Below are 27,192 nucleotides of genomic sequence, written 5' to 3'. Positions count from 1 at the left end.
CTTTTGGGCTTGTTTTGAGGAGGGAGGGGGCATAGGGACAAGGCAGTTTTGGGGACCTACTTTGCTAAGTGAGTCTCCGTGGTCAGGAAACGATGGAGATATTCACGGCACGAAGCAGCAAGGCTGAGGACGGGGTATGACCAAAGCAGGCACCATGCCATGCTAAAATACCTATTGCCCGTGACATTGCTCCTACGAGGAAAGATGAAAGCTAGGAGGGGAACAAGCGCTCCCGACCTCTCCATCTCCGTCCCTCTCAGCTGAAGGGCCAAGAGGAAGGCAGCATCTCTGGGAAAGCACCTGAGCTGCACCGGCAGCAGGTGAGAAGGAAAACGTAGGTACTTTTCATAGGGGAATTTCACCTTCAGCTGGAAGCATTTAACCAGCAAGCAGGAGACGGCTCTTGCCTTCTGCCGCAGCACCGGATACACGCTGGCATAAGGAGGCTCAGCTCCGTGGGTTGAAGTCAGCTTTTTAGCCGACATAAAGCTCTCGCCGTGCAACCGTTTCCTAGCACGGCTCTAGGAAAGCTGGCAGGAAAAGAGAAATGGGGAGGCATTGGCAAGGTGGTGCATTAACTACTTTTTACAGTGAGGACTCTGGGAATATGCTCCCCGTGGAAGGTTTTAATTGTCTTTTTAAAAGGACTGTAATACACAATCTCTTAAAAATCTAATACTAACCTGTGAAACTTTTCCAGGCACTGGCTAGCTGAAAAGATGTATCCTTTCTTTTTTTTTTAAGCCTTATAAAATAGGCAAATACCAAGAGTTATTTGAATAGGGACAAACCATGCCAAGTCCTTACTGACACTCAAGTCTTTTTGCTTCTGCTCTGAACTCCTACTGGAGGGTGAAAAAGCTTTTGCGGAGCTCACAGACTTGCCCGAACAGCTTTGGGCCTGTTTACAGGCTTCAAGAGCAATCTCATTCCTCCCATTACAAGCTTTCATTTGGAAAAGTTTACGGCTCCTCGCTTACGCGGAAGCCGAATAATCACGGAGGAGATGCGCGCCTCGGCAGATAGCGTGGACGCACTGGCAAGACTCAGTTAAACCCCCAACGCCAACGGGACGTTGGTGCCATCGGCTAAAGAGGTGACAAAAAAAAAAAAGCCATCCGGGACTCCCAAGGGACAGGAGAGGAGGTTTCGGAGGTGGTACTTACGGCGAGGATGGCGATGAGGATGCCCGCAGCACACAGCACTGCGTCGTTGATCGTCTCCATCGTCTTCAGCGGGTACTTGATGCTGTCGTCGTCGCAGTAGAAGCCCCGCTGGTAGGGCTGGATTGTGCTCGTTTCAATGATGAGGAAAGGCAACCCAGCTAGAAAGAGGGGGAGACAGCAACCAAGCCCATCAGCAATACAGGCAAATAAAAGCAACTTGCCAATTAAAAAAAAAAAAAAAAAAGACCCAGCTAGAAAACCCCTCGCAAACCACGCAGCACCATTCCTGATGCTTTTCTTTTCATATTGCTATCTTTCCAAAGGGAATAGCATTAGGATTTGCTTTTCCAAGTCACTCTTGCAGGGAAAAAGCATCTCCTCTGTTATGGTTATCAGATGTCTGCACTGCCTGGTTTCAGTTAAGCCTTGTGCATTGCAAATATTAACTTACAGGAACGGACCCCTAAAGCAATTCCTCTGCAAAAAGCCATGAAAACGAATCTGGCACTTTTCTCCGGGGAGGGCCCGATGCTCTGCCGAGCGCCCCACGGCAGGGCAACCCCGAGCTGTGCAAACAAACACCGGCGGATCAAGTATCAGCACAGCTTCTCCTACCTGGGCAGCCCAGCTACGCTCCGTCCCCATTACTTTTCTGCCTTTGAAGCCTTCCTTGGCTCCCTTCTCTCTGTATTTACAGGGTACGCATGCGTTTGTACCTACGACCGCCGTAAGACGACGTGCTTTGGGCAGCTGTGGGACACCGATCCTTGACCCATCCATGCGAGGGGACGCTTGAGCACCCACCCGACCAGCCCATCCGCGAGAGCTGCTGAACTCCCATCAGAGCCCGTTCGCCTTCGATCGCGTGGAAGCCACGTGAAATCTGGTTTTAAATGCTGTTTGTGAACCCTCTGTGCAGGAGACCCGTGTCTGCACAGCTCAGCTGGACCTTTGCACCAGGCAGGGAGCAGATTTGCTCAAAACCACCGGGTGACGGGTTAGGGGACACACTACGGAGGGCACACCTCAAAATTGCTGCACATCTGTAAATCCATATTCTTTTAAGTCTTTCAGCGAAATACAACGCTGCCTCCAACCTAGGAGAGCCCTGGGGTATTTCCCAGCCACGACGTTACCTTGGGCAGGGCACCCTCCTTCCCTTTGCCTCAGTTTCCCCATCTACCTTCGCCGTTAAGCCCGTCACCGAGAAGAGCAGTACATCCCCACCAAAACAAGCCCCAAATTCCCCGAAACCCGCATTCAGAGTAAATCACAAACCACAAGGTACAGGAAACCCTCCTCCCACTTGCAGAGCGAAACCCAGGTAAGGGGAAAACAAATGCACAGCGGTTCAGGCTGTCCTTGGGCCAAGACAACAGGTCTCACACCCAGATCCTACAGAAAGCACTAGGGAATATTTGTCGACCACTAACTTGCTTAAGTGTCTGTGGGTTTGTTTACATAGCTAGAAGTCTAAGACATCAGAGGGTTTTTCCTTCTAAAATAAAAAAATAAAAAAAATTTTAAAAAATAAAAACGAAGCGCTGCTGGGTTTGACCTAAATTTGTCCCTGGTACATTTGTAGTGATCACGATCTGCTAGATGTGATCAGCAAGGGTACCGTCCAGGTTGTTAAAAAGTGTCCTCAAAATAACGTTCCCCATCTCCACGTGAACCACCTTCTGCATTTCACTTTGCGCAATCCATTTTGGCTCCTTTTCCTATACGTTAATAGGTTGCCTAATCCTGGATTATTAGGAGGTTTTGTTAGGCTTAAGAAAAAGGAAAATCTCCATCATCCATGAGCAGGGACAACCACACACAGACCTGAAGCTTCTCAGGTACCCAAGAGCGGCCACGGCCACCGCTCAGGCCCCCTTTCCGATCCTCTCTAAAAACTCTGGAAACGGGTTAATTGCAAGCGCCGGGCCCCGCGGTGCTTGGCAGGGCAGGACGGTTTCCACCACACGTGTGAACCAGCGAGGAAAGGTTTCAGAACTGCCTGCCCAGCTCAGATTTAGTAAATAAAAATCGGACATCTCGTGTGAATCCAGTTGATCTTCATTCCACTATTTAACCGTTTTGATGCCTTGCCAGCTTGGCCCCAAAATGTGCCTCTGATGCCAGCAATCTGATATTAATAGGCCACTTAAAAAATCCTTCAGTTTCCCAATGAAAAATTGCAGGAGAAGAGCTAACGTCGCTCGGCACGATCCAATTTCACATGCACTTGAAGCAGCAGCGTAACAGTTGAACTCAGGGAGTAGACATGCCACGGTTACGTGGCTTATTGTTATTTCTCCAGTTCCTCTTGTTAATAGCTTTCACATGACAGGTCTGTAAAACACATGTTCCCACAGACAATAAAATACATCTGAAAGCTAAAACTGGCTTTTAAAAAAAAAAAAAGAAAAAAGAAAAAAAGAAAAAAGACAATAGTGTTCCTATACATTATGTGAACCCAGGAATAATAAAGACTTGTTTTCCCTTCATTCATTGAACAGCATGGCGTAGTATTTCCGCGTTTCAATTATATGTACGCTTGCCACAGCTATAATAAGAGCATAACTGACCTATATAGTATACATTTTCTTAAAGTGCACATAGGCATAGTTTAGAAAATCCAATGGTTTTGTTTTCTCTCCTACAAACTTGTGGTTTAGCGGGATATTGCCAATCAAGTCTTGACATTTTTCCAGCAAAACAGTAACCTCAGATTCCCTTTTTTTTTTCTCCTCCCTTCCCCCTTTTTTTTTTTTTTAAACATGAGAAACATAAACATACTCTCCATAGCTGAACGGATATTACTTAGAAGACATAACATGCCTTTGATTTCGAGGGCTCGGTGAGAGGCTGCTCTTTCAGCCGTAATTACCCAAGAAAGAGAAGACCCCAGCCCATGGCGAACGGTAAATCACGCTCAAGATGGCTCTTCTTCCACGAGGTTATTGCTTGGAGGACAGGTTGTCTAAGTGACTAGGTCACCACCCACATTTTTTTTGGCAAAGGGGTTCCAGCACGGAGAAGCCTGTAGCGGTGCCAAAAGGCAGCCAGAGAATGGGTTTTGCAGAAAAACACTACAGAGGGAAGTCTGGAAGAAGACAGAAAATTAAATGTGGAGAGAGGTGCCTTTGGGATCCCTCAGCGAAACGCCACAGAGATGTTATTCGCACTAGGAGACCTGCTGAAGGCAAAGGTATCCAGAAATGGGGCTACAGCCCACACGCTCTTGGAAACGGAAGGCAAGCAGCGTAGGGTTGTACCATGACGATGGTACATCTGGCCTCATCACCTCTTCTGCCCCAGTCTACCTCTCCGATTCAGCGTTTTAATAGGAAATGTGGATTATGCATCCCTGGCTGCAGTGACTTACACCTACAAATTCAACAGTTGAACCCCGTAAAGTTTCTAAGTTTTCAGCCTCCACCGCTTCCCACCCCTACCCACGGTACAAAACTACTGAGAACACAAGAGGTACGCTTCAGAAAACGGTAACGAAAGGTGACTTGCACTGAAGTAAGCGATAGGCATACACGGCGGGCAAAAAAATTACACTGATTTTGGGGATGGTCACTCTTCTCCAAAAACGGTCCTGTTTGGCCGTTCTGTCTGTGGCTACGCCTCACCCGTGTGCACAGACCTACTGCGAAATCTTCAGTAACGCTGTGGAAGGTCCTCGCGTCCTCCTTAATACGGGTACCTCCATGCTGAGAAATTACCCAGCAGCCTATGGACCATACCCTAAGGCATGGAGGCAACCCCGGCGCATCCATACGGGGCTGTGCAACCAGAGAAGCACTGTTATCCCCATCTCACAGAGAGAGGAAACTAAAGCATAAAACAACAAAGGGATTTGCTTATTCCAATGCAAAAAAGGTGACTGGAGCCAAGATTACCTTCTGAATTGTAACATACTTCACAAGGTGAAGGAAAGGGGTTTTTTTCCTTAAATAAAGGGGATTTTTCTGCTTTAATAGCAGAACAAGGAAATCCCAACCATATGCTTTTATCTAATTATGCTGTAGGAGATCAAACAGGGCTCCAAACCACAAGCATAACAGAAATCTCTCGGGGACTGATCCTGCCCCATTCAAACGGGCTCAGCCCCGCTCCAAGCGGCACGGAGCAGGTGTGGACACTAACAAATTGTGCGAGGCACCGCGGGATGCCGTGGGGCTGGACGTTGAAAAATGATGTTGCTTTTGTTGGGAGGAAGTCCAAGTGACTTGGTGACCTCTAACCGCTGGTGTCCTACACCAAGATATTTCAGTGCAGGGTTTAAATTTATTTGTCTTTCCATTTAATAAAGCCAATCAAGTTTGGAAATCTAGCACCAAGGAAAAAATATTCCTTTCTTTGGTCAGTACCTTTATTAAAAGGCAATTAATAGGCAATAATCCTGGGAAGGCTGGCAGCATGAAAGCTAAAACCCCACCACCAAGCCTACACAAAAACCCTTGCAAAAGCCCCACGTACTCTCTGACCAGCTTGAAATGTGCATAAAATCAAAGGCAGAAGAAAGGGCTCTGTGTTGGGTACAGCACTTTGAATCTCAGAGTCTTTGAAAAGTTAACGCTCGTGCAGATTTAATGGGGGAAAAATATTAAAAAAAGGGGATAAGCTTTTGTTGGCCACCCATCGGAAAAGCCACGGAGGGATCGGGAGGGGAAAAGGAGTTTCTGCAGTGACCCACCCATGCAGCTCTCATCTTCCCAGGCCAACCTTCACCTTTGCACTAAATTAAACACCATCACGGTCTTTTTTTAATGTTTGGTTTTGATGGAGGTTGGGTTTTTTCCACTAAATCTTTCTTCTTTCAACCCTGCAGGTCAGTGGGATGTTGCTGGCTATCTCAACAAAGCAATGGTAATTTCTAACAAGCACTCTGTGATGTGTTTGGCTGCCAGTGTCCAGGCCCTGGGCGTGTTTTTAAGGTTGCAGTAGATTAAACATCTAGCTTAATAAGTAAAAAAGATCATTAAATAATTTGGCAGGGCTGAGCGGCGTATCTAATTCCTCATTCAAGACACACTCTGTAAATATTTGGGTACCTACAAGAGACGGGCTTTCTATTTGAACTACTTAGTGGCTGACCTGGGTACATATAAACCTTATTTGGTTTACAATATTTGTACATATTTTAAAATGCATAAAAACTAGATTAGCCTATGGTAGGCTTTTATTGGGGCTTTAGAAGTTGGCTTCCCCAGCTTTTAGAGAAGAATTGCAGCACTGCAGACCAGACTTGGCAGCTGCTGCAAGAGTGAACAACTCTTGAAGCCAGTTGACATTACATATATACACAGAGATAAAATTTAGTGACACAAAGAATAGAAGTATTTCTACATTTCCATCACATCAGGCATACGCTGCCAATCACAATAGGGCCTGATTCTGCACCAGCACCAACAAAATGGGTGGCTGAAGGAGCAGTAGGAGCTTGGTCAACCAAAAAATAATCTCAGTGGACCTGATCCGCAGGACAGCGATAGCCAAAAGAAGGATCCCACTGCAGACTGGATTGGGCCATTATGTTGGAATTTTTAAAGGTCTTGAAAGCATCAGTGATGTGCCTCCTTCCCAATGGTTTTTTGGCTGAATCAGGATACTTGAGGCCCATATATTCACAGGAGACAACTAGGCTAACCAGAAATACAGAGTACCATCAACTCTGTTACTTTATTACCTGCTCGGTCTTAATTGTTCTTCACCTTGGTTCCAGCAGTCCAGAAGACTGCTCTGTACATCTGCCTGTATTTTGGAAACACATCTAATACCTTTGTTTGCAAAACAGATTCCCATTCAACTCTATTACAGTTCCACTACTCTCAGCTACACAGACACATGAGGACAGAAAATTCTCCAAACACACAAACAAACCCTAGACTTTATGGTAGAACAGGTACCTGCTTTAGAGGACTAAAGAAGCTATAAGCAAGGATCAGCATATATCACATTCCTCTGATTTGACCTGGTTGGAAAAGTCCTAGGACACAATGGGCTGACTTCCACAAAAAACAAGATATTTATTTTCTACTCTATATATGTTCTCCCATGTTACTCACACTAACCTTTGCACCTACCTATGTCAATCTGTCTGGTATCCTTCCTATCAAGGGGGTGACATTACAGCCCACTTTATTATTATTAGTTATATTTCAGCCAAATCAACGTAACCCTCAGCATTTTTAAGTCCATCAGCTGCTACACAGTCCAGGAGATTTCCTAGTGGGCAGACGCAGGTTCATTTTGACCTAGATGATGATATTTTCTGGGTTCTTACTTTTTGGGGTTTCTTTTGTTTGTTTGTTTTTTAAGAAGAACTGGTTATGCAGGAACGCTGGGCAGAATGCCTTCTCATGCCTGCTAGTGCAATAGCAAACAAGAAGAAAGCCAAGAATATTCATTTTCTATAAGAACAACCCTATAACATTGAAGACCCCAAGCTGCAGAGGCATTTGGGAAGTACCTCTAAAAGGCGGCACGAATGACACATATGTCTACTGGCTGCCCAAACCCATCATCCAGAGACACAGCCATCCTTTGCAGTAAATACAGCCCTGTGCAACCTGGAGCATGCTTACTGACCCAGCCATCCTGGGAGAATATTATTATAGAAAGGCTCTTGGTCACAGATAACTTAACATTTGGTTTAAAGTATTCTCACACACTGCAAATTCCTCTGGATTCGAAACCTTGATAGAAACGCTTCCTCACGCGGCTGGAGCACAATGTGCCAGCCCCACGCTCCAAGAGCTCCAGATGAACAGGAGCGCTGCCATTGGTTTTGCTGGGAGAAATACTGGTTTTAGAGAGTACCTGTTACCTCTTTCCAGAGGTAAACACCACATACAAAGGAAGAAAGAGGAGAAGTGTGTTAAGTTGTTCCTCCTGGGAGTCTGGCATGAGCTGATGTGTTAAAAGAGCTTTATATTAAAGTGCACATGTATTTTTAATACCGAAAAAATGCATTAATAAGAACAAAAGGTCTTATCCAAGCCACAACACCTAAACGCATACAAAATTCTGCATTTGTGGGGTAAAACAGATTTCAGCCAGACTGGCCGACCAGCAAAAGTTGGAGAGAGTGAATATAAAAGACATTATCAATAGGAACCCAGAGCCAGCTCCAGCCAAACATGATGGAAACAAAGCCATCATTTAACATTGTCCACAGCAAGGAATAAAATGTGATATGCCGTGAAAACCCTAATGTGTCAGCATCTTTTGAGGCACCTCTGTACATCCAAGTGCTTTGGAAGGTCTCGCAGATATGACAAGTCTGACCTAGGATAACCCAGCTTGAATAAAGGGAGGGAAGAAAAAAATTAAAAATGCGTCTGTGAACTCTGCAATACTCAGGGCAAACGGATCGTGTGAAAAATACACTGCGGCGACTATTATGTTTTCAATTACAAACGAAGCGAACACGGTTTACTCTGCCGGTCAGCGGGGTTTGGAACGAGCCCTGCCTCACCACGACTCCTCCGGGCTCTGCCTTCGAGGAAGGGCTCGGACCACTGCCCGGCAATGCTCGCGCTGCGGGAAAGGGCCATGACACCCCGTTTCTTCGGGGGAAATCTCGGAGCTTTCTTCTGAACCGATGTAAGGGTGAGCAGAGCTACTGCTCCTCTTCATCCACATCATCCCACATGGGCTGCGTGAACGCTGATATTTCCCCATATAATAACAAATCTGCTCCGCTCCATCAACCTCTCAAGAGGAAAGTTTTGTGGGCTGTAGGTATTGAGTATATAAAATATCAGAGACTCCTTATCTCAGCTTACTGCCCCCAAACACCACCACGTACAAGCCCTGGCTCCTTCTCTTTGCACAGCCACACTCTAACAAGAACAAATGGAAATATAAAACTGCAGCCAACAAAATTATCTCGATTATTTTTTAAATCGATAAAGGCGCAAAGAGTTTAAAGCAAAAATAAAAGCCAGTTCCCCTGGTCAACATCAGGTCTCTTAAAAAAAAAAAATATTCATCTGCTGAACTTCCCAAGTTTCCTCTCCCCCTTCCCGGAGCATCCCGGCCAGGCACTGCAGCTGTAATTAAGCACGTTTTTGGGAGCAACTGCCTCTGTGCAGGAGACGGCAGAGCCCGTGTCCGCAGCGCTGAAGCCTGCTGCGAGTAGCTTTCTGACCCAGTTCTGTCAATGTACCTATTGTAAATGCAAAATCCTTCTTCGGATTTGAAGCAGCAGCCACCTGCACAAATAAGGCCGGGTTATAACTCTGTAACCGAATACAAGCACTGAAAGCTTAAAAAGTTTGTAGTCCAAAAGGCACTTCTGACCTCTTTCTTAAAAGTTCACTAATCACTTTTAATTCATAATTTATTTCCTCTTAATATACTTGCTTTATATAATACCCCCCTTTTTTTCCCCTCCCTCTCCTCCTTTCTTTTTTCTGGAAGTTCCCCAGGAGAAAATGGTATTACACAACTCCCTTGATTAACTGGAAATGAAACTTTTCCCCCTCGGTAGTCGAGATTCGGTAGAGTTTCCAGGATATAATGCATGGTACACAGTGCTGAAAAGCAAAAAAACGTGAGCGTAGGTGGAAATGATCCAAAGGCCCTTCGAGCGATGGGGGGTTTGATCTCAGTGGTCCCTAGAGCAGAGCTCAGTAAGGCTTTGCCTATTCCCCGATGGGTTAAAAAGGCATAATATTATCTCTTCTCTCCCTCCTCTGTATTTTGTCGGCAGTTACTGCATAGAGCAACGTATAACCCTAATGTATAACAATACATGATATAACTGAGATTGCACTGGTACCCAGGTAATATTAAAAAAAAAATAAAAATCATGCTCCTAATTAAAATAGCTTTGTATTACAGGGAGGGGAGACTTTGCAGGGGAAGGCGGAGGCGCGACGGCTGCTGCCACCTCGCTGCCTGCAGGAGTTTGAGTTACTTCGGTCGAAAGCAGCTGGGATTGGGATATTTCGGTGGCAAGCCATCACCTGTGGTGACATGAGGTGCCCACCCCGCGCTGCTCACAAGGACGGCATGACTTACCTACCCTGACCCATCTGCCCTCGGACGAGACCCTATGACTTATTTGGGCCCCCGAAAGCTAAACAGAGATTTTTGGGGACAGCACGGTTCCACGCCGCACACCATCTCGGACTTCTGGGTGCTTTTTATCCCCCTAAAAAAACTGCACATTCTGCAAATCCAGGTGACGCAGCAGCGTTGCGGCAACACCTAAAATTTCACCGCCCTCTTCTGCAAGCGCCGGGCCAGCGCTGGCACAAGGGCCAGCCACGGCGGGCACGTCCACCTTGTCACACCGGGTGTCACGACAGCCCCTTTCCCACGCGCAGCCCAAACCTCCCCGCGACGGCTGCGTTTCGCAGCCAGGTGACATTTCGTAGCCCTGTTTCCTCAGGGGGCGATAAAAATCGGGCCGCATCCCAACAGCGCGGGCAATGGCCCAGTCTCTATTCACGCTGACTCAAGGGATACACCGTGTACCGTACTTTTTAAACCCAGAAACGGATAATTCCCTATTTTCCCTTTCCAGCCCCCCTGTAACAATGCTGTGCCCTGCTGTCAAGGAACGTGTGAATAAATTGGTGAAAAAAGGTTAAAGAAGCCCAAGGGAATAGCAGTCCCTTTTTCTTTATTGCGGTTAATTTCAACAAAGGCTCTTCTGTTTCCCCCTTTTTTGGGGGGTTTTTTTTGGAAGGGCTTCATGCCAAGTTGCATTATTCCTCTTCACCATGGTACTGCCATGAAACCCGCCTGGTATGTTTGCCTGAAAATCGCAGGTTTTCATGGAAATTGTTTTTATCTCAACAACCACTCCCTTTGTCACCTCAGGCATGAAAAGAGAAGGAGAAGGGCTCGGGCTCAAATCTGATCCCAGCAACAAAGCATCCGCAAAAAAGCGCCACAACCTTCCAAATCCACTATCCCGAAAACCTGCCCTCCCAACGGGCAAAAACCCCCAAACCCCCTTTTACTACCCCCCTCGTAATACCGATGCAACCGCAGACGCGCGCGACCTCAGTCCTAAACACTTTTGAGGCTTGGGAAAAAGCCCGTACCGTCGGTGGGGTTGTTTTGAAGGATTTTTTAAATGGAAATAGTTTCTTTTCTTGCAGCCCATCGTGGCAACCAGAGCCCGCTGGCTCTTGTCAGCGAGGCGGGAGCTCAGCAGCTCGTCGGGGGTGTCCTCTATTTCCAGCCTATTTACTGCTCCGTTGAGAAAGGCGCCTATAGATGCTCTAGTTCTCAGATGGGAGTTTGGAGGGACTCGGTTATTCAACAAACCAACCCTTTCTAAACGCTGTCAAAGGAGTGATTTGATGCCTTTCAGTGCTTACTATACAAAATGCTGAAAGACCAGCGCACTTCAAAAGCCGCAGAAGCGGAGCTGGAGTTTGGCAGGAGTTCATTAGCTGCCTGTGTCCTTCTGTGTGTGGCTTGTAATTACATGCAGACCTGATGCCAAATCCTCATCTACCGAGGGGTACCAATTAACATGCTGCTGGATGATTCACAGGTAGCTAATGTCGAGATTTATACAACTGGCGTGCCAAACACCCCATGCTTTATTATTAATTTTTTTTTTTAAGCTGGCCTTTTTTTCCTCTTTTCAAGTTATTGTACAAGCTAGGTTTTGGCAGCAAAACTGGGATTGTCCAGCCTGTCCCCAGGCCACACACTGGTGGGCCTGATCCTGCTGTCACTGTGCACCAGCATCTGCAGGGACACAGGAATCCCTTGGTGCACGGACCAAGGGCTTGCAAGTTGAACCACCTACTGTATCTCCCCTTTGTATAAAGCACGCTTTTCTGCTCCAAGGAGGAAACCTCTAAAATTGAGGTACAATTTGGACTCCATACTTGCCATTCCTGCTGCTTCTACCCTCTTACTCCTATAGGTAGTAAAACAACAAGAGCAGGACCTTTAACAGTAGCTGTAGGAGCTGAGGAAGCAGGTACCTAAAAATGACAATTCACATTTGGGGGCAAAAAATGTATACAGAGCTGCATCTCCTGCAGGACAATATAACAGTTATTAGATCCTCAGACAAACAAAACAAAACAAAAAAAATAACCAAAAAAACCCCTTCTTCTCTTACTTGAGATCTGCATCCCTTTGCAGCCAGCTGGCTCCCAACGTGGCCCTTGGCAATTAAAACCTTGGGAAGTCAAACACAACAGCACGGAAGCGAGCCTTTTGTTTTCCTGCTTCTTCTTTCTTGTCTTGTGTTTGATCCCCAAACAGATTTCTCAAACTACGAGGAAACCACGGGCCCAGTGGAGCATCTTGGCACTGACTTGGAGCAGATCTCCACGTGAACTGGTTTGCCACCACTGTTGGTTTTCCCACGGAGAGCAGGCGAGCTAGCCCTCATTTCTTTCTTCTGCCCAACTTTCTACTTTCCAAAAGCCAAGTCGAGTCCACTGAACTTCTCCTCCCCTCATTCTGCAGCCCCCCGGTGGCCTCCAGTCCTCAGAGCCACCGTGAAACAAGTAGCGCACGAGATGGGCATGATTTCAGATTTACTGGAGGTTTGATGCTCCTGGGCAGTAACAAGACCATAAACAGGGGCAGCAAGAGGGAATTCACTGAAATGGTCAGCCTTGATGTAACACTGCTCCCAAAGGTACCAGCCACAGGACAACCACGTGCTCCAAAATCGGGGTTTGGGATGCATTACGGATATACGTAGAACGCTCAGACCCTCATCAGCAGTAATTTGACAGCTTTTGCTCTTCTTCCTTTACCTTTGTCATACAGCTTTCCTCAACAGCCAGTTTCTATGTTAATTTTTCTGACAGTCGTTCAGCATGCAGACGCTCATGTCTCCCACTCTCCCCTCCAGACACTCCCATTTCCATACATTTTCCTCTTTCCACAAGAGGAGCGGTTTCTCCATCGCACTTCTTGCTCCCATACCATTGCAAAATGCCTTCGGCCCTGGGGGATAACTCAGCGCCAGAAGGGCTGCAAGCACAACCCAACGCTCGCACCACTTTATCCTCCTAATAAACCTTTCACTGCATTTGACACGACACAGGTCTTGTCCAGCCATGAAAGCTTTCTTGCTTATCAGGAGAATTTTTAATCAACCAGAAGGGAAAATATGGCCTGACATTTTATTGCTTCCTTGCGCTTCGCTTTGAGATGTTTCGGTTTTCTCCAATTTGTACTCTTGCTAATCTCTTTAACCGGGGATCAGTGGAAAGCCTCAAGTCTTTCATGCCCAGCAGTTTCCCCCGGATAATTTGGAGGCAGAGGAACATGGGGCAGCTGGGGGGGGCTCCCGGTGGGGTGGGAGAAGAAGGCACCAGGCAACGAGCTCTCACACTCACTGCAGGTTCTGGGACATGGTTTTGTCCTGGCCACAATTACAAAACAACAAACAACGTCTGTGGGGAAGGGTCATAAGAAGTTCAGCTTTCCTCTATTAAAACCATCTGGCGCCTATAAAAAAAACCCAACTGGTTGGTTGGGATGGTTGGTAGCACCTCCTTCCCGCTCGGCTCTTCTTGGCACTTTTCGAGAGTTTGGTGGCACTCGGAGGTGCCACCGCGGGAACAGGGGGGCCAGCGGACACTCGCCCCGCTTTGCATCCCTCCCTCTGCGAAGGAGGTGCCCCAGCATCCATCTCATTTCAATTCTCCTTATCTGAGCCGGACCTTTCTTTAGGAGGTGCCCGTCCCCTCAGTCACCCAAGGCTCCTGCCAGAGCACCCTTGCGAGCCTGCAAGAGGGCTGCGCTTTCGGAGTAAACCGAAATGGCCCTGCGAGGGACCCAGCAAAGGGTTTCTCCAGGTCGGAGACACCAACGGGTCCCCCTCCAGCATCAACAGCAAGAGGCATCGCCAAACCTGCAGGGGATGGGAACCTTTATTTTCCCTTTATTAACAAAAAAAAAAAAAAAAAAAAAAAAAAAAAAGCGCGCCTAAACCTCCCTTTTGTTTCCAACAGAAATAAAAGGAGAAAAAAAAACAAAAACAAAAAAAATAAAAAGAAAAGAGAGGAACGCTTACAGCCAGTTCCCCAGCCTGTAACACAAAACCGCGCTGTGCTGGGAAACCTTACACCGCGCGGCATCCAGCTCATGTACTCCTGCTCTGCTCGCCGCCTCCCGGATGCTTCCCCAAGCCCAAACTGCCCTTGAGAGAAGCCAAGCCTCAGCCTCTGCTGAAAAGCCTCTTTGTTTGGATTCCCTTTCCAAATCAGCGTATCCTGAGATTGAACTCCCTCCCACCCCTCTGCAGGGCTTTTTAATGTTCAGATGCCTTTGGCAGCAGCCAGATTCGCCAGCAGGTTTGTGGTCCTGTAATAGCGTTCGAAACCTCGGTGCTGGGGCACGTACAGTGCTAGGCACTTTCTTCACGTTAAAGGAAAGAGGGGGGGAAAAAATTTTAAAAAAAAGTAAGTATTGCAGAATTACTTCAAACGATCCTTTAACTGTGGATTGCAACCAGAGGAACTAAGTTCTCCTTAATTAAACAATAGTTTTAATCAGCCTTCGATAGCCTACATTAAGGCACACTAGTGAGCTGGAGAGGCACTTTTTTTTTTCCTCTTTTAAACTGGAATAATTGAAAGGAAACTAGACAAGGCATCACCGCTCCTCGGAGAAACCCAGGCATGGGGTCTGGTCCATACATGCATCACCAAGAGGGTTTGACTCCAACTGCTACCATGAACTTTCCAAACAACTTCATCGCTCGTTGCACCCAGAAATTAAACACATTTTCCTGCGCTGCCCACTCTGTCTGCAAGCTCAGGGGAACAAGTGTGCTACATCCATACAGCCCCCGACATACAACGGGGTCCCCCATCTCCCTTGGGGTTTGCAAGCACCCCAAAGTCCCGCAATCCCACAAAGGGCAGGAGATACGGTACGCCCATGCCAGGGTCTCTGGTCTAGCACAGACCCACGAATAGCACCAAGGCAATTTCGGTTACCCCTCGGAGCAAAACACGGCAGATCTTGCAACAGGGGACTGTAACGGGAACGTCAGCCCCGCGCCTCGTCCCGACACCAAAGGGAAAAAATCAAGCCTCTTCTCCAAAACCAGCCTCAGGCCCAGGACTTGAAAGAATTTCATTGGGGAAAAGTTATTTTTCCACTTGCAGTTAGCCTTTTAATCGGCCTCAGCATTATATCTTTCTCTGTGAAAGCAAAACGCTGAGCATTTAAGCAGGTGGATTTTCAGACTGTGGACCCAATCCTGTGTTCATAAAGCAATACCCACTTTTGCAGACAACTTCAGCGAGAGCAAAAGCAAAGTCCCTATTGTTATATCCACAATCCAGATGTGTCTCAAACTCTACCCCACTTGTCTGGCTGTTTTAAACACACTGCATCCCTAGACCCTGCCTAGCCTGTAGAGCTTTAGGCACTGGAAAACTTCTTTGTGCCCATGCCTGTGGTGATTTATCAAAACAGGCTTTCTTTAAAATGGTATTTGACTTTTCCGTGGGTTTTGCATTTGACAAAGATTCATAGGAGCTCACTCAGAAAAATAAATGCCACAAAACTTCTCCTTTAAGGAAAAAAAAAACCAAAACCAAGCCAAACACCCAACCCTCACAGTCCAATGCTTTAGAAATGCTTCCACATGCTAATCAGCCTCCTATTCAGTTCCAGACTGAATAGGACTCCAACAATGACAAAGAAATACGCTGAACCTATTCCACATTTCATCCCCTTCACTCAAAATGTTGCTGTTACCTTGGTTTTCAGCCGCTTTGTGGGAGCTGCAGCAGAATGACAGCTGCATGCTAAAGCTGCAGGGATGGTCAAGAAATGAGGAGTGCTAGCTGAAAAAATATCCCTTCCAGATTATGGGAAAAAATAAGGAATTATTTGAGATAGTCCCTGACGCTGCAAACTTTGATAACAACAAACAAACAAAAAAACCCCCATACAAAAATCCCAAGGCTTCTACTGAGAACATAGCCTCTTGTGGTCAGGCAGTAAAGGCAATTTTTTCTTAGTTTGGCAAGTATGAGTAGGCTAAAGCACCCTCCAAGCTCTTCCTTTGAGAATTAGCCATTTGTCTTACGTATTACCAATTGACAGATGTCTCGGTGCACCTCTTCGCCCATATCCTTAACCAGAAAAACATCAGCTCTTATTTTGGGAACAGATGAGCCAGTTCCCACTGCAATGGGTGATGCAAGGTCATTTCCCTTTTCTGCAGAACATGGAAAGATGGGAACGGAGCCACCCAGGGAAAATTTCACAGGAATCGAGGTGGGAAGCTCCGGGACAGGTGCACACACGTCCCAGGAACGCTCTTCGGCCCGAGCCCTGGGAGCCGCAGACTTCTCCTCCGTGGTTGCACATCGCTGAGGATGTGATTTCAAAAGACACCTCGGGATGCAGGCAATGGCCTGGCAGAAGCAGTGAAGTTAGCAGCTTCACTGAAATGGTTGGGGATTAGAGGTACCTCGGTAGCTCTGAAAGCCCCGTTGGGTACCTGGGTGCATCCTTACTGGAAATTCTGCCTTCCCAGTATGTCCTCACCGGGCTCCAGCTCCCTGCCCACACAGGGAGGTGATGCTCCTTCATGCTCCCTGTCTCCTTAGATTAGGAATTCCCAGAGGCACAAACCTGCCCTGTGACATGCCCACGCAGGACCAAGGGCAGCAGGACCCAAATCCTGGCACGGGACTCCTCTGGGGCTTCGGCCGGGCTGCAACCCAGGAACCAAAGGGAGAAGCGGCTCCCCAAAAAGCAAGGGCCATCTGATCGGTGATCAAAGAGCAGCTTCAGAACCCTGCTAACACCAAACTGATTCACGGCTATCGACTTCAAAGGAGTTTTGCTGCTTGCCGTCAGCTTCCCGTCCATCCAAAATTCCTCGGTAAGCATCCCTCAGAACACGAACGCACCCGGTGTCCACCGACCAGACCCGCTTACCAGCATTTTCCCACGCCGTTTTCGACTCTCCTTTTGCAAACCAACACTTGAAAGAGCGGCAGGCTTGCAGAAAAACCTCGGAAGCCCTCAAAACGTCCCGCTCGCCGCGGCCGCCGCGCTGCTACGAAGAGCAGAGTGAAGACTTCGCTGTCGGCATCGGTGGGAACGATAACCAGGGCTGGGCTGGCTGCCTTGCAGTCAGGCTTAAAGAAAGGCCCATCACACCACCCCAAAAAGAGAGGGCATAAATAACTTGCCAAGCATCAAGAAGCCCAGACGGCATTTGGCACGTTGGCTTTCAAATTCAGCGGCCGGGCATTTTGAGGCATGAGGTGATGCATCAGCTTTTGCTTAAGCACACGCTGAAGTAACAGCAATGCAATTAATATCCGCGTGCAGTGCCCATCTCCAGCACACGCGTGATCAGACTGAGGGGCACTGCTGCAAAAGCTTTCAAAGATGGCTGTTATTCTCACTAATTTTCAGTAAAACCAGGTGAAAACTAGCTACAGGGTGCCAGGCAGCTCGTCGCTTCCTTTGCGCAGCAGCGAGCTACAACCCTGACGCTGCTGGGAGAAGCGAGCTCTCAGAGGGAGCATCACTCGTTTCAAGACGGATGGCTGCCCAAAACCACTAACCAGCAACTTTCACTTTTTCTGTTTAAACCCGGGGATGGAAGAACCACGCTGTTCTCAGCTCCTCCAACCAGCAAAAGTGAAGCAGCTCCAAACTCCTGAAGCAGTGAAGGACACCTCCATGCCACAGCTACCTCTCATGTTCAGGACGAGGTCTGGGTTAGCCCAGCAATGCCAGTCCAGCATCAATTTTCCATGTCTCTCAGGCACCGCAGGCTAAGCCCACCGGTATGTTTTATCAAAAAGGCTGGAGGTATCTCCCAAGCTTCTCTGTGCTATGGTCAATACAGCTTTCATGTCTTTTTGGGCAAGGGATGAAAAATTATGGGCAAGTACAAGGATTGTGAACATTCTCCACTGATTCATTCTCACCAGCACTGTCAGACCAACAGCAGCTTAATTTGGGCTTTGCCTGGCAGCCCCAGCCTAGTCCTATAGCTCCTGACTGAGAGCACCATATGCTCAGATAAGACAAGCTCATATATGGGTGCGAGCTATAGGCAACGCTGGAACAAGAACACACGGCAGAAAGAGCACAGGCATTTTCAGAGCATCAGAAGCTCTGGAATTAAGTTACATGTTCTGTTTGTAACTCTGACTTGATGCGGAGAGTCGGTTTTCAACCCGTCTTCAAAACATCCAACACGTGAAAAACAAGCCCACTTGCGTGACCAACTTGAAAGGACAGAGTTTATAGGAATTTGTGATACTTAGAAACCCGCCAGGACAAACCTAATTTTCCAACTCGTGAATACATTGTCTTGGTAACAAACTTACGCTTAAGCCAAGTTTTCCAATGGTTTGCATCCAAAGCTATATGAAGACACTTCAAATTCCTCTTTTTCATGACGTTCTGCCTCCTCAGGTCTAACCTGAGGAGCAGCTTCTGCTGGTCACGATCCCACCGTTACGACTAACCCATCACGTGCAGCTAAAAGGCAAGAAAGGATTCTCGAGCGTGACTTCCCGACAGCCGCTCCAACACAACCCCGTATACAGACACCCAAATCCGCGCGGAGGAGCTTTCCGCCAGCTCCAGTTGTGGAGCAGGTAGCGCTTCTCCAAGGGAGATGTCATGGGAGAGCACAGAACGGGGATGGACGGGGTGGCTTTGAAAGGGATACGAACGCCCTTCCGAAAAAAGAGGCCCACGCTGATCCACGGGGAGATGCGACAGACAGGGCAGCCTCTTCCCAACTTCTAGTGAGACCCCCCGCTAGCTGAGGTATTTGCAAAGCCAGACCGAAAGCTGGGCACAGGCAGGACCCCCGTGCACGCAGCTGTGCAGCCTGCAGCACCGTGTTAGCGAGCGGGGGAACACAGAGGGCTGCTTTAGCCTCTGCTGTACCAGGGGTCCCACGGCTCTGCCACACCAGCCAGTGAAAAAAAATAAACAAAAAAAATAAATCATGAAGTATATTCAGAAAACTGACTTCAGGCTTTATAATTACAGAATAAATGCTGGATTACTTGAATTCACCTCTTTTTTTTGAAGCTTTATCATTCACTTGATTCTCATTTTCAAGCCTTTTTTTTTTTTTCCTGAAATATGAAACATGACCTGTCAAAAAAACCCCAACACAACTGCAGAAGCCAGGGCCCTAAGAGAGAACAAAAAGAAAAAAAAAAAAAATTACAGCACTTGTACCAAAACCCCAGCTGGCATCCTGCACAGGAGCAAAAACCGCATCCGGGGAGGGGGTTTCCCTGCTGCTCCCCCCCCCCCGGCTCCCAGGCCACAGCCCCCCAGGGATGCAGAGGGCTGGGAGAAGGCGTTGTTCTCGGCGCCGGCTGCGTGGATGCTGGGATAGGAGGGTTTGAAGGCTCCTGCCTTTCCCCACGCTGCCTTCAACAGGCATGCCCTTGTTTGAGGAGCAGGCAGACTGGGTGACCACAACGGTCCCTTCTGGATTACCGCGGATGAAGCGGGAGCATTGTATGAATGAAACGGAGAGGACGGAGTCTGCTCCGCCAGAGCAAGCTACGGAGCAGAGCTGGGGCTTTTTTTTTTTTTCCCCACTGCCTCGTTTAAGTCATTTCAGGCAGGAAGGTGTTTGCATGTCTCCATCTCTAGCTCAGATGCAGGCACTAAAGAGGAGCCCCGGCTTGCAAGACTGTGCCCGTGCAGCGCGGGTTCCCCGACTGCGGTACGCAAACCGTCCTCGGGCCGTCTACAGAGGCACATGCATCTGGAGGATATACCATCAGCCTGTATCTAGGCAAACAAAGTCAGACCAAAACAGCCTAAGAAAGGCATGCATATTAAACTGAGATTTAAAGGGTATAAAAATAATCTGTTTGATCTGGGAGCGATGTTTACATTATTTTCAGTGCTCGCTACAAACAGACAATTAAAGAAAAAAAAATATGTCATCTACTGTAATTGTGATCCCATCTCCTGCCTGTCTCAGCAGCAGGTACGCAGGATTCAAAGCACTTCTGGCCATGAAGCAGTTGCACGTAATTCTGCTTTCCTGGAGACACATCTTCAGGCTGGCCAAATTCCAGCGACATGGGAAAGCCAGCAGATTTATATCCCTGAGGACTTGGTCTGCCATAGGTACAGCACTTCCTTGTTCTGCAATTAACACCTCAAGTATAATTGTCACTAATAACCTGGTCTTGATAGGGGTTTTTTGGGTTTTTATAAAGCCAAAACACACAAAAAAAGAGTGCATTTTAAACAACTCCAGAATACTTCTCTCTCGTCTTTTCTGCCAGTCATCTTTGGCTCCTTTGGTCTTTCAAGAGGGGCAAAAACTAAGGATGGGTATCACGCTTAGATGCTGACTGTTTGTTTAGTAAGAAGCTTTTCGAGACTCCGAAAAGCTCCTTTACTCCCACGTTATGGTGGGGTACAACCGCGCGAGCCTACGCCAAGATGCCACCTCTGCCAACCTGCCTCTGCCAAAGCACATCCAGACCAGCCAGCCCCGAGACAGACCCTGCTGCCTCGCCGGGAGATCCTACAGGTATTAAAATAAGTGATACATAAACATGAACGACCAAACCCCATCTAAGGGTGCTCAAAACACGATGACGACTCTCCACCCACGCAGCTTCTTGCGTGTGGTACGGGCTCAGTCCTCCCCAACGCGGAGAAGACACGGCACGGAGAAGACAACGCCGAGGCGTCGGGACTGCCGAGCTGGTTTAGTACAGTCGGATCTCGTTGTCCCTCGCTGAAAGTAAGAAACGGTTGGGTCAGCAGTTTCCTCAGGAGTGTATAGAAAGACGTTACCTACACAACAAGTGAGCCCTGCACGGCAGGGTAGTCTTAAAAATAAAAAGACCAACCCCAACCCAAACAAAGCAGAGTTGCTTAGCTCATCAAATTCAACTTTACAGCATCCAAATAACTCTAACCTCATCCCTCATCTTTAATTCCTCCCACTCCTTACACTTAAATGACAATCCCAGGCCTGTTTGCGCCGATTTTCGTGACGGAGCGACAGGGCCCCTGGCAGACCTCAAACCTTTTTTTTTTGCTTCTGAAAGCTGGACGATGACACAATTTTCTACACAGAAGAGGAAAGTTAAGAGTAATCTAAACTGTTAGCCCAAATTATAAGATTATATCCCCACTTACATAAACATGTCAAGGTCCCGCTAGCGTAAATATTTACTTTCAAAGTTCATTTTAGCATCAAGCTCGCTACAGAAGAGGAGATGCCAAATTTGTGAGAAAGCTGAAGAGATATTAAGGTCGTGAGAGGCCTATCCATCTGTTGCTTCAAAACCTCCCAAAGGCAGTAAAACTTGTGTTGTACAGATTAACTGGGATTGACAGAAGAGAGAAAATTAAATTAGAGACAGAAAATACGAAGGGCAGTAAATTATGTGCAGTTTACATCTCACCAGCCTGAAACATATGCTCCCATAAACCCAAATTCCACGAGCCTAGGAAGCAGGTATGCCAGATGAAATCCCTCTATTTTATAGCACAAGCAGGACTTTTTGGAAGCTGTTCTACCTGCGCAAGCTGCACAAATACAAGCTACCGAAGACCCTCATCTGCCCTATCGGCCTTGCTGACACAGCCTTCCCCTCTTCCGAGATTAAACGCTCGACTTAGCGCCCGTCAGCAGAGCGCAGGTGGCTGCTCAGAGCTTGCTGAATGCTGGGAGCCCCTGCCAAAAGGGGAAAAAAAAAAAAAAAAAAAAAGTGGGTCTGAGAGGAGTAAATTTAACCCCAGATGTTATATCTGTGGGGCCAGGCTCCAAACCACCCCACCTCAAGGGGAAGGCAGGAGGTTTTTTCCCCACGCGACCCACGTCTCCTGCAGAAAGGTGGTGGCTGGTGGCAGCAGCTCCACGCCGTGCCACGGCTGGGCACCAAAACCCCACGGCGCCGGGGAAAGCTGCCCCGTCGGGCCGTGGGTCACACCAGTCCCTCCCAGTAAAAACTCTACGCTCTGGGCAGGAGGTGCTAGAAACTCCTGGCAAAGGGATGGGGCTGTGATTGGGCTGAGGGTGATCGGATGAAGGTGGAGTGAGGTCCTCCCATCACGCCTCTTTTTTTGCTGCCCAGAGATTTCCCCACAGCTCTACAACATGAAGACACTGACTGGTTTAGCGGGGGCAACTTCAGGTGTGTCCCCCCCCGGCTGAGCTCCTCAATCACATTTTCAGATGGGTCGCGGTGACCAGCCAGACAGGGACGGGGCAGCGGGGACTCTTCCACACCACCGAGCTCGCCTGAGGCCCTAACAATTTCAGGAAGCATCTTCTAATTCTCTAAACAGAGCCCTCCCGAGAGGAGGAAGCAGATGGAGAAAGTTATTTTCCCCCCTCGGATGACCTGCTTTAATAAATGCACACTCAGTTCTTTTCTGCCTCTTTTACTGAGTTCAGCGCCGACATGAAAATTCTGGGAAGTTCACGGCGCTGGTGATGAAACCTCTCGTTCATAAAAGAACCCGGGGATTTGTCAGTGCCAAGTGCACTCATTAGGGGAGCGGGGTATTCCAAAATATTCAGCTCCCTGCCAACCCAACGCAAGTCGGAAATGCAGGAGAAATGGGGGGCCCGGTTCAGCGGATCTTCATCCGACCTACTCCACCAGCAACAAACACGCTTCTGCCAATGGCTCGACGATTTTGCTCCCCACGATCCCCAAGGAACGAAGATAGAAATCTTCCCCTTATGCATTTACTATCAAGATAACCAGTGCACTTAACGATGAAAGACAAAAGTGGATCTTTCTAGCGACTCACGCCAAATTAAAGCTGAATGAAGCTCCTGATAGCTCTGCTTTACTTATTCTTTCTTAGATGGTTATGATAATTGTCTTCTGGGTAATTTGTTTAAATTTGTATGTAAACAAAGAAGGGTTTGTACACATCTACCACCTCACAGGGCACTGACGTGCGTCAACGTTTCAGCCATAGTTTATTCTTTTCACTTCCCCCGCAGAGAAAATCGATTCGGGTCAGAATTACAGCAGTACCTGCAGTAGGAGCCAATGCAGCGTCACAGGCCTCTGCAAATCAGAGGACCACTCTTAGTATTTCCTAGAGTGGTCCTCAAATGAGGAAAAGCCTTCTGTTTCCCTGCTACTCTGAAAGTCTTTGGGCAGCCGCTCAAGAGGCGTAACTCAGTTTAACTGCACTGGAGGCCATTGGCCACACGCCTACATGCGCCAGCAGAAGACCTCTACTGAGTCCCTCCACCTTAAACTGAGTCATTTCACCCAATTCTGCTTCTCGTTATCTTACCTAGGATTCCCATTTTTTTTTACTGAACACGTAAATACCCATCAACTTGTACCTGTCCAATTTTCTCTTACAGGCTTCAGCTAGAACACCTTTTTTTCACCTTCAAAGTGGGTTTTTTTTGTGTTTGGCATTGTCTTTTTTTTCTTTTTTACAAGCTCAGGAAGGAAGAAAATGGGAATCAAGTGCTTGGAAACTACAAGCTCTTAGTTTTCCCTAGTAAAAGGCAGAGAGAGGAGCAAGCCAAGCCTCCTGCGAGTGGGGCAGCTGGCTTTCACAGCAACTCATGCCCAGTCATCCACCAGCAGGTCCGATACTACTGGTCTGGGTGCATTTGAAAAGCCCATCCCCAAACACACATCACGGGCTATCCATCACATAATCACCTCCCTTAATTCGTCCCACCCGTGCTCTTCACCTGCTGCTCATCAGCCAGATCTAAACTTTCCTTCAGCTGTTGAATTCACGCTCTTACTTTTAAATGCTCCTCACACTAACAAGAATAACAACAAAAAACAAAACCCAAACCAAAAAACAAACCAACTCCGCTGTTTACTTTCTGATTTCCACCTGTAGTAACGTGAAACAAAGCAACAATCACAGTTTCTGCTGTATCACATTATTCCCCGCTAACAATACCTTCCAGTGATGCTTGATAAGTTCTGTTTACCCAAACTATCACAAGTAGAATAACACATGTCAACTAACTGCTTTTTCATTTAGGACCCTTAGTCTAGAGAAGGGGAAAAAAAACCCAAACCCTTTACCCATTCAAATAGCACTTAGTCATGCCAGGAACGCCTGAAGTTAAGAAAACTTGCGTAAATAAAAGTTTAAAAGTTCTGACTCCTAGGAGCGGTTTTACTAGGAATCCGACCTTCTGTTTAAATAAGTGAGGTAAGTCAAGCTACTTATATTAGTTTCGTATATGGGCTATCCAGTATTTTTATTTTTTCCAGATACAAGAAGATGAAGCTTTCTGCACTGGCCTCTATTCTTGTGGGAATATAAAGAGAAAACCATGCCTCTCTTCTTAATGTATTAGTGCCTCGTAATATACACCAGATGATCAATAAACTACATAAAAATTAAATCAAACTGACAGTCTTTAAAAAACGGGCTCTAAGCAGAAACAATTGTTTTAAAGACTGTGGTGTCTGGAGTATTAAACTCACGTGCTGTTGTGTTATTAATCTCTTTGTTGGAAGCCAGTTGATTTCCCCTGCCTGTGTCTGTCAATTAAATATTCAGCATCGCAGCCACAATTGAACGGTTGATGTTTTGGCATGCGAAACCTTTTGGAGACAGACTGTTGACAGTTTCCTTACACGCCATACCCCATTTCCAAAAAAGCCAAGCGGGCTAGCAAACCAAGACCTCTGCCAGGGACTCCGAGATACCTGCGAGGCGAGCGCTTCGATTTTTCACAGAATCGAGCGAGACGCCTGCACCGGGCGCAAGAAGGGGAGAGGGAAGAAAAGCCAGAACTGCTGGTAAAGCCGACAGACAGCCGAGCAACGCAAAGTAACTATAAAGTGGCAACAGCTGCTTTTTTTTTTTTCTTTTTTTCCTTTTTCCTCCGTTTTTTTCCTCTTTTTTTTTCTGTTTTTCCCCCTCTTTTTTTCTTTTTTTTCCTCTTCCCCCCCCCCCCCCGTTATTAACAAAAACAGAGGACCCTTACACCCGTAGAGCACTACCTCCACCTGGAGCTGGCCCCGGCTCCTACCGAGGTGCCGCCGGCCGGGCGGGGTGCGGGGGTACGGCGGGGAATGGGGACACACACACACCCCCCCCCCTCCGGGGTCGCATCCCCGAGCCCGCAGTGCCCCCTGCGTACCGCCCTTACCCGGGCTGCCCCCCCCGGGTCAGGCCGTGGTAGTGTGTGTGGGGGAAAGGGTAAATAAATAAAGTTAACAATCAGTAAATCGCGGAGGAGCGGAGGGGAGGCACATCTCCGCACGGCCAGCCGCCCCCCCCCGCGCTGGGCCGCGTTCCCCCCCCGGCCGGCCCCCCGTTCTCGCCCGCCGGGGGCCCCCCCTGGCCGGCTCGCCTCGGCCGGCGGCCCCGCTCCGCTCGGTCGCTTTTGTTTGGGAAAAAGCGAGGCGGGGGCCGGCCGAGCTCGGCTCGCTCTCCCCTCCCGCCGCAACTTTTCCCCCAAGTGGGAACCCCGCGGAAGGGGGGGGTGTGAGGGGAGAGGACCCCCCCGCGGCCGCTCACCCATGACGAGGCAGAGAAAGTCGAGGCAGATGAGCAGGGCTTTCTTGCTGCTGCTCTTGGCCGGGTTGTTGTTCAGCGCCGGGCTGCCCCCATTCTTGCTCTCCGGCGGGATCGCCTTATCGTACTTGTAGCTCTGCATTATCGGGGGCGGAACGCCCGAGCCGTGCCGTGCCGGGCCGTGCCGAACCGGGCCGTGCCGTGCCGAGCCGAGCCGAACCGGGCCGCGCCGAGCCGAGCCGGGCCGGGCTCGCACGCGGTGAAGCCGGGGAGGTGCTGCCCGCCCTGCCGGAGCCGCTCCCGGCCTCTCCGGTGGGGCACGGGAGGCGAAAGGCAGGCGGGTCTTCCAAACAAAACAAAACAACAACAACAAAAAACCCACAAAGCACAAAACCACCAGCAAAGGAGGGGCGGGAGGGGGGAAAAAAAGGGGGGGGGGGCGAGGGTGAAGTTTGCGGGTGTCCCAAGGCGGTGGAAAAGTCCTGGAGGAAAAACGGGGGGGAGGGATAAAAATATATAGCTGTGTATGTATCAAGAGCTCAGTTTAGGGGGGGAAAAGTGCGGAGCCGGGCGGTGCTGAGTCCCGAGGGCAGGTGGGCTCGGCGGTGGCTGCGCGCTGCGCTGGGGGCTCCCGCCGCGCCCGGCCCGGCCGCTCTGGGAGCCACCGGCTTGTTTCTGCACTTTTATTTCGCGAGGTCCTTTCCACCCCTTAGGAAAAAAAAAAAAAAGAAAGAAAAAAAAAAAAAAAAAGGAGGAGGAGGGGGGGAATCAGTCACTTCGCCTCGGATGGGATATCCAAGTAAGCACAGCCCCTTTCCTGCATCTGACATTTTACATAGATAATTAAGTCCACATTTTTTTCCTGAGGGAAGTTAAAAAAAAAAAAAAAAAAGAGTCAGGAACTAAAGTTTTTTCGTAGGCCAGAAGGAGGGAGCCTCTAGCGTTCACAAACCAGAGAGGAGTGCAATGGGAGAGGGAGGGGGGGAAGGAAAACAACCAGCCGATCCAAAGCTGCAGGACTCCCGAAAGGTGGTAACGGTGTGAAGGGGAGAAAAACCAGTAACAAATAACTTGAAACTTTTTTTTTTCCTGGTTTTTCTTCCTGCCCTCCAGCTCTGCTCCGTGTGCTGAGACAAACTCTTTTCGAGGGGATGTGGTGTGTGTGGTACCCACAGACCCCGACGCCTGGCAGACCCCGACGGGGCACCCCAGCAGGGCCAGATCCTGCCCAGGGCTGGAAGATGGGTTTGGCCGTGCCGCCCGCCCGCTGGGTGCCACCACCAAACTCCAGCAGCTTTGCCCTCCTGCACCAGCACTGCCACCTTCATAAAATGAGTGTAACGAGAGCATTTGGAGTCGAGGGAGGGATTATTATGTTGGTTAATCACCCCTTTGGTCTAATTAAAAGTCACCAAGGAATTAAACGAAAGGTTTCCCAGGAACCTGGGCTGGCGGGATGGTGATGCTAGCAGCTCCGAGCAGGGCGGCCGGGGGCACGGGCGGTGGGAAGATTGTGTGGTACCAAAGGAAACTGCTCAGGACAGCACCTAACCGC

General features: G+C 48.4%; 1 protein-coding gene across 1 annotated transcript in view; it reads right to left on the bottom strand.

The window, feature by feature from the left end:
* Positions 1-26,336, bottom strand: part of PLPP3 (phospholipid phosphatase 3) — a 45,731-nt gene extending 19,395 nt beyond the window's left edge. The window contains exons 1-2 of the mRNA XM_069788652.1: positions 25,641-26,336; positions 1,167-1,324 (exon numbers count right to left, since the gene is read on the bottom strand). Of these exons, the coding sequence (XP_069644753.1) occupies positions 1,167-1,324; positions 25,641-25,779 (297 nt within the window). The 5' untranslated portion in view covers positions 25,780-26,336. The remainder of the gene's footprint in view (positions 1-1,166; positions 1,325-25,640) is intronic.
* Positions 26,337-27,192: the final 856 nt, after the last annotated feature.

The sequence above is a fragment of the Haliaeetus albicilla genome, chromosome 8 (genome assembly GCF_947461875.1).
Source record: "Haliaeetus albicilla chromosome 8, bHalAlb1.1, whole genome shotgun sequence".
Classification (NCBI taxonomy): domain Eukaryota; kingdom Metazoa; phylum Chordata; class Aves; order Accipitriformes; family Accipitridae; genus Haliaeetus; species Haliaeetus albicilla.
Note: the sequence above shows the minus strand (reverse complement) of the source record. Positions and strands in the feature narration are given on the sequence as shown.